This window comes from Myotis davidii, unplaced genomic scaffold, assembly GCF_000327345.1.
Source record: "Myotis davidii unplaced genomic scaffold, ASM32734v1 scaffold72, whole genome shotgun sequence".
Classification (NCBI taxonomy): domain Eukaryota; kingdom Metazoa; phylum Chordata; class Mammalia; order Chiroptera; family Vespertilionidae; genus Myotis; species Myotis davidii.
This window is the reverse complement of record NW_006284618.1, coordinates 2,569,432-2,583,262: the sequence shown is the minus strand read 5'-3', so window position 1 is coordinate 2,583,262 and position 13,831 is coordinate 2,569,432. Positions and strand designations below refer to the sequence as shown.

The window sequence follows — 13,831 nt, the reverse complement described above, 5'->3', positions numbered from 1 at the left end:
ACGACGCTCTTCAGGCAGGTTGTTTCTGAACATTTCCGCTGACCCCGCAGCACCCCATGACCCAGCTTTCCTCTCTGCAGTCACGTGGCCTTGGCGCCCGTCCTGCCTGTCTCAGTAATCCTCTGCAGTGAGAACGGGGTGTCACAGACCCTGACCAGGAGCACGCGGAGGACACTGGGCGAGCTCCAGCACCTGGTGACCCTCAACCCTGACTTGGCCCCGCTGGGTCCCCACTCCTCCCCTCTCCGCACCCTCGGTGACCTCTGGAACCTGCACCAGGGCCTGAGGGTGCTGCAGACCCTGCCACTCAGAGTCAGGACTTCCTAACTCCAGGTGGAGAGGGAAACCCAGACGCGAGTTCCCAGGCCACGCAGGGTTTGTGGGCAGAGGCAAGACTAGCTGCTCATGTTCAACCAAACAGGATTTTAATTCAAAATATGCTGGCAGCATACGCATCACCTCCTGTGTTTTCTCGGGTGGAGGAAAAAGGTCAAATGGAAATGCATCCTCCTCCTCCTCCTTCTGCCCCTGAGCAGGGAAGGAACCCCAGGCCCCTGGCTACGGTCCTGAGCCAGGGGGGCATACACTGCCCTGTGCACCAGGAGTTCCACCAGGTGGGCCCTGACCTGTCCCTGTTCACACCGCTTCCCTTTCTCCTACCCTCCACCCCCGGCCCCTTTTGCCCAGGCTGGGCCCTCCACCCGGAACTCCCCCGACAGCTGCCATCTCCTCACTAGTTACCCCCACCCTCCCACCTCCAGGAGCACAGGGACACGCTTGGCGCCCACCGGCCCTGGCCTGTGTGGTGGGTGTCGGGTGGGCGCTCTCTGAAATCACAGTTATAGCTGGACAGCTGCGGGTGTGACACTGCTGCCCTCCGAGTGGGTGCACAGGGGGCGATGGCACTGCAGCTGTGACTCACCACTAGAAATTAGCAACCGAGACCCTGCCAAGCCCGTGACCCGGTTCCTGTTCCTGATGGAGAGTTTTAAGTCTCTTCATAAGTTTTTGGTTGATGTTTTTACAAACACAGAGCAAACCTTATGGCACTGAACCCGAGAACTCTCTAAAGGAGGCACCTTGTCCTAAGCTCCGAAGCCCACCACACGCCCCACACCAGGCTCTGTGCAGAAAGGCCCCGAGGAGAGGTGGACACGGCAAGACCCTTAAATGCCGAGAGAAGCAGCAGGCGCTTCGAGTGCCCTAGACAAGTGCCAGGCAGCCCTCACCTGTGCCCTGCGTGTGGCTGCTAATGATGAAATAAATCCTAGATGGCCCTTTAAAGCCAGCATTTTGGGTACTTTTTCTCCTTTCGAAAGAGTAAAACCCCTTCCCTAAAAGGTGAGCTGGAAAGGCCAGCCTGCATGTCTCCGCATGAGTGGGCGCGCAGATTGCAGCGGGAAGTGCCTGCCTGGTGGCTGATCACTTCTTCGAACTGGTGAATGAGGAGCTGGGGGAGTGAGGGGGGCGGGGGGAGACCTTCAGCAGGCGCGATCAGATGTTTATCCTTTGGGAGCCGCCCAAAGTGGCCAGATAAAGCAATTTTGTAAAAAGTTTCCAGCAGATGCCTTTGGGAGGAGAAATGTGTGTTTCCTGAATCGTTCTGTGGTGGCTACAATGGCTGTCCATCCGCTGCCCAGCCAGCCCATCCCCCCTTCACGGAAGCACTTAAGCCACTTAAACACATTAGCATCTGGATGGAGCGACCTCCTCGGGCTGCGCTGGGTGGGAGGGGGGCCGCTCTGCTAGGGATTGTGCTGCTTGTTCTAATCCTCGGCCTTTGAAGGCCCCAGACTGATTTGTGACACATGAGTCCAAAAGCCACTTTGGGGGGCTTGACCCGCTTAGCTGATCTGTGCTCTGAATGTCAATGGCCTGTCCCGGAGTGTGCTCTGGGGCTGGCGCTGCCTCCCCTGCCCCCTGACCTGGAGGGGGTCTGCGTCCAGGGTCGGGTGAGAGGGCTCACACCCTGCCGGCTCAGCCCAGGACCTGGGGGGCTCCTGCTCTCCTGGGGCGCAGGCTTGCTCAGCACCAGGACCTCACCAGGGCCACGCAGAGGGAAGTGTTTTAAAAAGTGAGAAGTGGTGGTTTCCTTGCCATGGTCTTCTAAAAAATAAACATCATCTAGCCCTTCTTTTACAAAACAGTTTTACTGGGGTGTTTCTATCCAAACCACAACCCAGTGAGAGCCTCCACATCAGACTACTGGCCCCAGACACCAGCCTGCTTGTCTCAGACATTCCCCACGTGACTTGTTCCCCCATCCTGTCAACATCCCATCCTTCCAACACATGTGAACATGGGTGTCGACACTTCAGAGCCCTGCTCTGTCTGCGGCACGTGGTCACTTTGAGCGTGTCCTGCACTTGCTCTGTTACACGTGTGTCTTGAGTACCCCTCCCAGTCTGTCTGCATTTTCATGCCCCTCAGAGCCACAGGTGGGTGAGGGGCTCACGTGATCTGCACACGAGCACACACATGCTCACACACATGCTCACATACACACAGGCTAAGACAGAAGATTTTTCTAAACAAGCCCAGATTTAGTTCTTAGCCAATCAGATGCTAGCCTGGAGGGCAACAGCGCCACTCATTCCTGTCCCCGCTGCTGCTCAGCTGCCGCCCTCCCCTCCGTCAGGGCTGGTGTCCTCCTCAAGTCACCTCTGGCAGTGTCGCCTTCCGGGTCCTGTCCAGCTGCCCCAGGTGTCTCTGGGGCTGATCTCACTGCAGTGTGTCCCCCCAAACCGTGGCTGGTTGTGACTCCACCCGCCCTCCCTGCTCGCTCAGGCTATTCTCAGTCCAGGCCTTCCTGTTCTCAGCCCAGCCGCTCAGAGAGATGCCCCGTGGAGTGCAGGTCGGGGTGGGGAGACAAGTCTGCCTTCAGGCACCGCTGGGGACCTGCTCTGGGGTCCCTCCACAGGGAGCTGTGAAATGGGGTTGAAGAAAGGTTGAGGCTGGGGACAGGTCAGGAAAAGAGCTGATTGCTTTGAGGTGATGAGGCCTGCGGGCAGCCAGGCAGGGGCACTAAGTTTCTGTGTCTTTCCCAGACTCTCTGCACAAAGGCCACGATGCAGACGGTCCGGGCCGCCGACACCAACGAGGTCGTGAAGCTGATTTTCCGGGAGTCAGACAACGACCGGAAGGTGAGAGCCTGTCCCTCTGGGTGAGTGACCCATGGTAGCCACCATGCTGTCCCGAGCTGGGAGCATGGGACTGGGCCTGAGCCCCGCTCTGCCCCCACCTGCGCTGACGGCCCCATCCTTGGCAGGTGATGCTGCAGCTGGAAAAGAAACTGTTCGACTACTTCAACCAGGAGGTTTTCCGAGACGACAACGGCACTGCGGTGAGTTCTGTTGTCGCCCGCATGGCCTTGTGTCACCTCAGGTGGCAGGGGACAATGTGGGGGCCGGGGCCTGGGCCTGGCGGGCTGCGTCTCGCGGTTTCTCTGAACCTGGGTGGCCAGCTAGTGCAGACCCCGCGGCTGTGCCTGCGTAACAGCGGCTTCAGACCTCAGAGGCTCATACAGGTGTGAGTGCACACTGCCCGGGCCACTGGGCATGTCGAGGGTCACCCTCCCGTCAGTCACACGCAGGAAACAGGGTCACTCGGTCCACCTGGGGGACAAGATAAATGGGGTGACGAGCCATTGGAGGGCCTCTCCCCTCCGTGGTGAGGCAGCGGCACAGCCACTGGGACAAACTACCATCGCAGGATGGATGTGCCCGTGCCGGACACGGCCCCAAAATCCATCGCATCCTTCATCAACCACCAGTCTTGTACCCGTCTGACAGAAATTTAATTCAAGCTGGCTCCTGAAAATAATTATTGTATTTTAAGAGTAGTAATCATTGGCCGGGACATGATTGAATGTGTCCATGCCTATTGACTTTTCCTATGATTTATAGCTTTGTTTAGTCGATATTCCCATCGAAATTGTATAATTAATTATAAGTGTGGCTGTCAGGCTGCAGGATGGAGTGCCCTGGCGAGGATTTGGAGAGATTAAATTTTCCTGGGCTGTCCCGGCCGGTCTGGGGATTTCCACGGAGCTCGGCCTGTTGGTGGAGGTGTTTGCTGTGTGTTTAGCAGCTGCTCCAGCTCAGGGCTCATTGATTTTCGGCTCTTTTCTTTATCAGCGCTGCGTCTCAGCAGCAACAGTGGAATTTGTGCGGCCGGGATAGCTCCTGACAGATACATATGATCAGCCGGCTGCTTTATCATTGTCCACACCGCCCTGCGCTGTTTTTCACTTTGTAATCAAGAAGAATGTTTGCGACACATGCGGAATTGGTTATCATGTTTGTGAAAAATCTCAAAGAGATACAAATGATCCACAGACAGGCAGCATAATTTCTAATCAGAAACCTCTCACATCCGGTGTGTGATGCCCGCAGCAGGGCTCCCAGACCATCGTTCTGCATGGCTCCGGGTGCAGAGTCCCCACGCCCTGGCACTTGGGGCACCGCCACATGCTGGTCCCACAGGGGAGGGTCCCGCCAACCTGTCAGAGCCAGACATCGGGCCAAGCTGGCCCTGCACCCACCCTGCCCAGGGCAGCCAGGCTTGGGGTCTGATGGCCAGCATCAAGGCTTATGAACGCCACAGCGGTCACCGCACAGGTTGGCACCTGTTTTGTGTGGATGTGGCATTAGCCTCTGCCTTCCTCCCCTGGAAAGCCCTGGAGGGTGAAGAGCGCCTGGGTTGTCCTCGTCTTTTGCCGGCGTATCCGCACAGCCCCTGACACAGCAGAGGCTCAGTGCTCCCACGTGGAATCAGAACGAAGGAGCATTTTTGAACAGCTCCATGTTGGCAAGCCCCTAGGCACTCAGGGTGGTGTCGGTGTGGCCATGCTGCAGGGAGGACTGGCAGGGCACCTGGGGACGGAGACTCTGGAGGGCTGGGTCCTCCCCAGTTGGCGCTGCTCCTGTTTTAGCAGCTGGAAGATTCCAACTCATTCCAAACCAGATATCTATTTGCTCTTCTTTTTACTTAATACCCTTAACAAGTGGAAGATGGGTGAGATTCAAGTGGCTCCATCCCTAAATGCTGCCACCCAGACAGACGGGGGGGTGGGGGTGGGGGTGGCTAGGAGGCTGCAGGGATGCCAGGCCCTGTTCAGTGGAGCTGGGAACAGGAACGGGAAACTGCCTCGTGCTCAGACCTCGCCAGCTGCTTCTCCCGGAGTTTTCCAGCTTCCTTGACAAACTCCAGGCTGTGCTTATTGGAGTGTGTGTGTGTGTGTGTGTGTGCGAGAGAGAGAGAGAGAGAGAGAGATAGAGAGAGAGAGAGAGAACTGTGGAGAACTGTGTCTCCCGTACACACTTGCATGTAAACACATTTGTAAGCACAGAGACACACATTCAGGACTGGTCCACACCCATGTGCACACTTCCCCTTGAAGGTGCGTTTCAGTCCCCGAGATGTTCCCCCACTCTCAGCCAGAGTTCTCCCCTCCCCTGCCCCTCTCCCTCCCCCTGGCCCTTACTCCTGGCACCATCCCCCAGGACCCAGGGCCCTAGCCGCTGGGCAGTGTTTAACCGGTAAGGTTTCCACCAGCGTTTCTCACCAGCAGATGTGGGCTCACATGGCCCCGTGGGGTCCAGACCCCCAGCCCTGGGTCCTGAGCCTCACCAGGCAGGGTGTGAGGCTCTCTATGACGAGGTCTGCAGGAATGTGAGACCGAAATTCTAAAGCGTGTGGAAAATGGTCCCCTTTGTGCATAAGGAGCTTTGGGTCACTCCTCTCAAAGCATAAGTGCCACAGCCAGTTCCTTCCCGGGGGCTTTCCACTCTGCTTCCCTCTCTCCCAGCCAGGGGACCGCTGGGGCAGGCAGGGCAGGGGGCTGCCTACCATGCTCAGGTAGCAGCCTGGCACATGGTAATTACTGTGTACATGGCGCTGCGATCGCACGCTTCGGGGGTGATGGATGAGGTGGCTTTGAGGGGGCCCCTGCACGAGGCCACGCTCCCACCCAGCTGGGAGGGGACATGATTAATGAATGCATCCCGAGGGTTTGTGTGGTGGCGGCTCATCACAGCCCAGTGTGGCCAGACACTGTGCGTTGCCCCTTCCTTCTTGGGCACCATGCTCTCTGTGGCGTGCAGACGTGGGCCATTTTTGTCAGCTTCCTACGTGAGGTGGACACTGCTTACCTCTGACTTAGTTTGGGCAAAATGGGAATGGTGTGCCCACCTCAGGACACTGCCTCTGTAGGCAGTACCACTGAGGCCACCCCGGGCCTGCCCCTACCCGCTGCACTGCGTGGCTTCAGCAGTGAAGCAGCTGCTCAGCAATGCACATGCGAGTTCCGGGGCCAGATGAACGGGAGCCCTGGCAGAGGGCTGCTGGGCACCCACGGGCCCCTGGGGACACCCCTGGGTGGCTCTCAGTGGGAGGGGGTGGTCTGTACACAGGCCAGCCGACTATGGGCAACACGTGTTCCTGAAAGCTACAAGGCCCCTGCCGCTCCAACCACCACACCCCATGACCTTGCAATGCCCCAGACAGGCGCACCAGTGACTGTATTTTCTTCCTTTTCTTTCTTCAGCTCCTAGAATTTGACAAAGAGCTGTCTGTCTTTAAGGACAGGCTGTATGAACTGGACATCTCGTTCCCTCCCAGGTAAGGAGCACCTGCTGGATGAGCAGGTAACTCTCCTCTCGGGCGCCAGTGCCCCTGTGCAAACCAGGCCGCTGGCCCTTCCCGTGGCCTGAAGAGAGGAATCAGCCAAGAGCAACGAGTGGTTCTGTCTTTTTTAAAAATATATTCTTCCAGGGCACAAAATGCAGCCTCCTCAGATGTCAAGGGCCCCAGGAAGCTATGTCTGGGCCTTCCAGCATGGTCTGCAGCTGTAGCGACCCGTTTTCCCTCTGACCAGCCACACACCCAGGGCCTCTCAGGGGCCTGGAGTCAGCAGAAAGAAACGACAGGAAGTGGCCAGTCCCTGGTCCTGTGGGCCCTCTGACCTCAGGTCCCAGGCTCGGGCCACGAGAGCCAGGAGCTCAGAGCTCAGGGTCAGCACCCAGACCAATGGGTGCTGAGTGTCAGGGAGCCTGAGGAGCAGGGACTGTGGGTTCCGCTCAGCCCTGTGGCCATGGGGTTGGCGTGCAAGCCAAGTCTTAAAGGCCAACGTGAGGGAGTCACAGTTACCACTGTCCAGGGTGCTGACCGAGCTTGTCTCCCTCACGCTCCGATGCTGCTTTAAATGTACAGTGAAGTGTGCGCTGAGTACTTCCAGAGACATTTGAAATCGAAAGACATTCTCGGGGACTTGTTCAGACTTCCCCTTTCTGTGGGTGGGTGGCCAGATATCCTGATTGTCCCTCCCATTTGGACAGACTCACGGGGATCTTGCTCAGGGCTTTGCTGAGCTGGCTGAGGACAAAGGAGGCCTGGAGCCGCTGCCAGCCAGGGTGCAACGCTGTGGCCCCCTGTGGCCCACACTGGCCTCTGCCTCTCAGTTTCTCCCAAACCGAGTGGTCATCCATCCCCCACCGCCCAGATCGCACTGGAAGTCCTCCCTCCCTTTGGTCCTGTTGTTTTTTTAAAACCATGTCTGTGACCACCAAATAGAGTTACAGCTCCCTGGGCTGCCATGTGGGTGTGCAGAGCTCTTTCAAGCAGAAGCACAGATGGCGGATGGCAGGGAAATGGCCAGGATGGCATTTGTAGGGTCAGTATCTGCGCAGGTGTATTCTCTGACTCTGCCATGAAATACGTGATCTCAGGCATGGTGTGTGTGTGTGTGTGTGTGTGTGTGTGTGTGTGCGCGCGCGCACATGCGCACACAGGTGTATGAGCTCGTGTATATGAGTGTATTCTCTGACTCTGCCATGAAATACGTGATTCTCAGGCATGATGTGTGTGTGTGTGCGTGTGCGCGTGTGCGCGCATGCGCGCACGCGCACACAGGTGTATGAGCTCGTGTATATGGGTAAGTTTGTGCATGTATGCCCTGCATGTTGGGTGCATGTTGTGTGTATGGGATGTGTGCCCAAAGGAATATGTGCATGAGTGTACTCATGTGTACACTGTACAGCTGTATGTATATCTGTGCACATATGTAGGCACCACATAGGTTTGTGTGTGCATGTATGTGTGTCGTATGTGTGTGCGTAGGTACAGTGTGTGTTCAGGATGTATGTGAGTGGGTTATGGATAATTGTGCACATGTGTGTGCATTCCATTGATTTGCTTATGTGTATACAGTGTCTACACGTGCATGGATGTGTGTATGTGGGGCGGTGTGCATGGATTTGAGTGTATGTACATTGTGCGGGTATACATGTGTGTATGCAGAGTTGGTACATACAAGCATGGTTGTGTGTGTAAATGTGTAGATATATGGGTACATGTATGAGTGTTCACATATGTCGTATGGAATGTGGGGTTGTGGGTTTTGTATGCACGTGTAGCTGGGTATGTGTACACATGGGCCTGTGTATATGTATATATATATATATGGGGTTGTGTAAGATATGCACTGAATGGGTGTGGGTATGTGTGTGTACATGAGGTATATCTGTGCATATAGTTGTGTGCATGTACATGGATGTATACATGGGAGTATATACATATGTAAAATGTGTGTGAGTGCACATGCAGTTTGTATATGTGGTGTGAGTCTGTGTATAGGTGTGTGCATGGGTGTGGATATGGATAGGTATGTTACCTAGATGTGTATGGTGCATAAGTGTGTGTGGGTGTACATATTGTGTAGGAGTGTATGTTGTATGAGTGTGGATAGGTCTAAGTCTGGGTGTGTGTGGGTGTGTATATCACATGGGTGTATATGTTATGTGGGTGTGCATGGGTCTGAGTCTAGGTGTGTATGGCTGTGTATGTTGCGTGGGTGTGGGTTTGTATATCACATGGGTGTGTATGTTGTGTGGGTGTGCATGGGTCTGAGTCTGGGTGTGTGTGGTGTGTGCATTGTGTGGGTGTGGGTACCAGGTCACCCTGGGGAAACAGAGGCAGGAATTCCATCCCCTCATGCCAGGGCCCAGTCAGGAAACCCCAGGGCCTGAGGCCAGACTGCTGGGCATGCAGCTGCCCAGTAGCACCCAGAGACGATGTCTCACTGGGGCCTGTTTTTCCCCAGGATGCCCAGGGTGGGGGGTACCCTATGATGCCCAGGAGCTGCTGCCCACCAGCCTCAGGGCCACTCCTGCCTGGGGGTCAGGGAGGTCACTCCTTGGGAAGAAGCACCCATGTCTGAGGCTGTCTCATCACCCGGTCCCGCCTCATGTGTCAGGGCATGTTGGCTCCCCATGTGGCCAGGCTTCCAGCACTGCCTGGGAGGTGTGGAGGACCAGGCTTGTGGAGCATGGGTGTCCTTGCGTGTTGGCTCCATCTCTCCAGAGCGCAGTTCCATGGACCTGTGTGTCTCTGCTCCTTCAGCTGTGGCTCTTGTCTTCAGAACCTTTCGGTACTTTTTGCCCTTGTCATTCAAGGGATGAACGCATTGCAACCTGGCGGAGCCATCTCGGTCCCTGTCCTGGTGGAGGGGAGCTCACCAAGGGCCTCCCACAGAGTCATGAGGGAGACATTGTCCCCGAGTGTGGTCGTGTCACTGCCGGAGGTGCAGAGGGTGGGAGCGCTCCTCCCGTGAGCTCCCCGTGGCTGCAGGCAACAGTTAGTCGCACACCCGTGAGAGTCCCCCAAGACATTTCATTAGCCATGGGTCTCATAATGAGAGTGGGGGTTCTTGCCAGCAACGCCATCTGTTACTGTTCTCCATGGACTAGTAGGACGCCACTCCTAATGGGTTATAACTTAATGCTGCCTGTCATTGTGCTAGAAAAGGTGCTAATATTTCAGACATTTATGGAGCTTTCAGCACACGTTCTTCCCAGTCCAGGCCCAGCATGTGTATAGCACCTTCATTAGGGACAACTACAGGTGGCTGCATGGCAGTCAAGAGGCAAAGTTGCCGCAGACCCGGGCTAGACTTGCAGTAGCAGGAAGGTCACTGCAGAGGCCCAGAGCTGCCCCGCCTGTGCCTCTGCCAAGACGCTGGCAGCCCCGCTACGAACAGGCCAAAGAAGGCCTCCGATGCCCCACAGGGTCCCATGGGCTCCGCAGGTAAAGAGCCCTGTGGGCTTAGAGTGGCGGTGGAGTCAGGATGTGGGCACCTGCTCTCTGAAACGCCGCTTTGAGCTGGCGAAGTGACATGAGTGTTTGAAGTTAACGTTGGTGGAGAAAGCTTCCTCGCCCTGTGCCCAGGCCCTGCAGAGGGCAGGTCAGATGGGATCACAGCCGCGCCGCTGGGAGGCAGAGGCCTCGCATGGTGGGAACACATGTTCACAGGACAAGCCCAGGTTCTAGCTTGTAAAAACGAGATAAACCGCACCACACCAATCTGTCTGCATGAGGCTGTCTCCCTTCAACAGGTACATTTGTTTTTCAGTTAAGAATTAGGAGGCTCTTTCAAACGTTTTGTGAGCCGTGACTTAAAGCTTGACCATCTATGGGTTCTTCTCTATAACAACACAAGTAACATTGTAAAATCCGTGCAAGAAGGATGAGCTCACTGTTTGCCAGGCCTGGTGCTCAGGTGTCCATCTGTCCAGCTGGTCCCTGAGCGCTGGTTGGATGCTGCCCATGCCGATGCTCAGGACCAAGCACTGAGGGGTGATGGGCAGAGAACAGTGGTAGGAAAAGCAGGCAACCCCCAGTGCCCTGGTGCAGCTCTGCCCAGGGAGGGCCCGTGCCCCGTGCCGCCAGCTTCCCTCACCTCTGACTCTGGCCGCACTTAGTCGTTTCCATGGGGCCACATCCTCCTTCAGTCTTTTTCTTTGAGTCTAGTTTGTTGCTTTTCTTTTCTAGGAATTTCAGTAACACCTGGTATTTTCTAAAACCATGTATTTGAGGCCCGGGTTGTGAACGTGGGAATAGCTAGTGACACCTCCCCCACCATTTCTGTAACCACGCCGCCTCTGTGCAGGGCTGTAATATGGGGACAGTAGCTTCCTTGCCAGGAGATTTCGAGGGCCCTGTCCTCAGCTCCCTGAGGAGCACGGCAGCACCCCACTTCCCTGCCTTGGCTGGCCCAGGAGATTCCTGCAGATTCAGCCAGCACAGCGGGGCTCTGTGTTGTCAGCCTCAGGCCTTGGTGACGCCCCAGCCTGCCCAGCCTGCTCACATGGAGACCTGAGCTTTGTAGGTAGGGCTGGTCTCCCAGCAAAGGGGCCACTGCCCACATCCTGGGGTGCAGGGAGCGGGGAGGGCGAGGCCCAGAGGACAGGTGGGCGATTGTTAGCTTTATCACCATGCCATTCATTATGGCGATTTCTCCCCCGCTGTCCGCGTCCCCACCCTGCATGGGGTTTGCTTTCAGATAAGTCTGAGTGCACAGCAAGCACCATATTAATCAATGTCAGCTCCCCAGGGAGCAGGCCCCAGCGCTCTGCTGCTGGGCCTGCTAAACAGCGTCCCTTCCACCACCCGCACCCCCGCGCCTGGCCAGGGAGAGGAAGGACGTGGCACTGCCAGGCTCCCCTCCTCTGGGCCGCACTGGCTTCCCCAGACCCATCCAGACGAGCAGCACCCTCTTGGCTCCTGGCCTGGTCCTGGGAGTGGCTGGGGAGCCCCAGTCTATGGGGGTGAGGGATTGGCCATCACTCTGGGCTCTCAGCTCCCCCCCCCCGCCCCCCAGGAACAGAGAGGTGGCAGACCCAGCGCTCTCTCACGGCCCCATGGTGTGCATGGAACCGTCACTCAGAGCTACTAAAAGTCACCTTTGGTGGTCTGTTCACATCAGGCCCTGCTGTATTTGCACGGCACCTTGGTCCTGGGGTGCGTTCCCTTGGGGGCGTCGGGCATCGTGGTGCAGCCTTAGGCAGGACCCAACCAACTGACCGCAGGTGCTTTCTGGGAGGGGAGTTTCTGTCGTAGGGAGGGCATCACACTACTGCTGAGGAGAAACGGTGGTTCCTGGGCACTTGGACGTCAGCCCTGTCTCTGTCGAGACTGCATCCCCGAGTGGCCCTTTGCAGCCTGGCTCCTTCAACTCCTGAGAGCACATGTGGCCACATACCTGCCCCTCGTCTGAAGCCCCAAACAGGGGCTGGGGCCAGGGGGCCACATGGCTGGACACCCCTCACGGCACCACAGGGCAGGGATGGAACGCTCTGGGGGCAGCAGGAAGCACCTGACTCACCACATCCGGCTCAGGCCACAGGGAAGAAGCAGGCCCGGGTGGCAGAGTCGGGGCCATCAGGACGTCCCAGGGCCACAGACTCCCCTCTGGGTAAACTTGTTTGCAGCCACTTCTTGGCAGAGACCCTCCCAACCCCCTCCCAACCTGCAAAGACCAGCTGGTGGTGGGCTCCAAGCCTACAGGAACTCTGACCTCTCCCTGACCTTTGCCCCCAGTGGGGACAGGGGGTGCTTAGTGTCTTAGCAGGTTGTTCCTTTGGAAAGGGGAAGGCCTGTGTGGGCCCCACTGCAGGCATCTGATTGGATGGCGTGCCCCAGGCATGGCAGGTCCCAGTTGGGTTAAACTGAGAAACCCTGAGCAAGGCGCCTGTAATGTGGAGACAGGCCGGCACGTGCTGCCACTGTCCTGCGAAGAAGTTTGTGGGGCAGCTGTGCTGTGCTGCTGGACGTGGGAACCATGCAGCTGTTTAACCACATTGGCTCCGCTGGGTCTATGGTGAAGGAAAGCAGGGGTTTCCAGCACGGGCCGGGGTCACAGATCTCTGGTGAGAGCCTGTGGGGCTGGAACGGTGAACTCGGCAGAGATACCAGGTACGGTGCGAACCCCAGCCGCCTGTTCAGTGCTTGAGGCACAGGGACGACGCGGGGCTCAAGGCCCAGAGCAGAGACCAGGAGGTGGCCAGGTGCCCACGACAGGAGCAGCCCAGACAGCTAATCACATTCTTCTCTTTTCCTGAAACAGGAAAATTTAATAGAGAATAAGGTGCCGTTCACAGCAAATACCGTAGAGTATTTTGGAATTAACCTACACAAACACGTGGGACTTTTACAGGAGAAGTGTTCATCCCTAGCGAAGGCCGTGCAAGGTGCACCACAGTAAGGGTGTCCGCACTGACCAGCCAGGGCTCTCCCTCCACAAGGCCCAGGCGTTCAGTCCTTCATTATAACTGCACCACAGTGCCCACCAGTGTCCACACGGGCGGGGCTAGCAGTTTCACATGCACCGGGGAAGGCCTGTTGGGCAACGCAGCCCCGAGGCAGACTCTCCCAGTGAGTTCCAGAAACAGGAGGGAGCTGCCCACAGCCAGAGGGACGTGAGGGGCCTGGATAGGCGGCTACAGGACACTGAACCGGTATCCAGTGTCTAAGGACATAGCACTGTGCACAGCTGGTGGCCACAGGCCCAACCTTGGGGCTGGTGGCACCCCCACTTGGTTCTCACCACATTTGCATCACTTGCTGGTCCGTTGGTTGGCTGTGGTGGCTCCATTCCTGAGGGGGCCCTAGGCCTCTCCCAGTGGCTCAGCAGTCAGTGAAGTGAGGCCTGTCAGGCCAGGGCAGGGACAGTCTCCACCACAATGATGACCGCAAGGCCGTGGCCTGGGCACCTGGACGCTACCTGAGATGAGAACTGAGGTGGGAGCAGGTTGTGGAGAAGAGGGCATGTGGCCAGGCTGGGCCCCAGTGTCCGCAGGGTCCCTCTGGGCCAAAGTCTCACAGCAAAGTCACCTGTCAAGTCACTGGGGTGCAGGTGGGGGCAGGGCGCGTCACATTACTAGGGCACGTGAGGTCCTGATGCCGTTTTTTTCCCATGCATTTTATTGTACTTTAGACCATGTCCAAAAACAAAAGCAAAGTTAATAGATGATCTAATTTGTTTAAAGGAATTGTA

General features: G+C 56.9%; 1 protein-coding gene across 2 annotated transcripts in view; it reads left to right on the top strand.

Annotated features, from left to right (window-relative positions):
• INPP5A (inositol polyphosphate-5-phosphatase A) overlaps positions 1 to 13,831 on the top strand; it is a 141,611-nt gene that overhangs the window by 123,284 nt on the left and 4,496 nt on the right. For both annotated transcript variants that reach the window (XM_006754915.2, XM_006754914.2), the window contains exons 10-12: positions 3,048 to 3,143; positions 3,269 to 3,343; positions 6,548 to 6,621. In XM_006754915.2, coding sequence (XP_006754978.1) covers positions 3,048 to 3,143; positions 3,269 to 3,343; positions 6,548 to 6,621 — 245 coding nt within the window. The remainder of the gene's footprint in view (positions 1 to 3,047; positions 3,144 to 3,268; positions 3,344 to 6,547; positions 6,622 to 13,831) is intronic.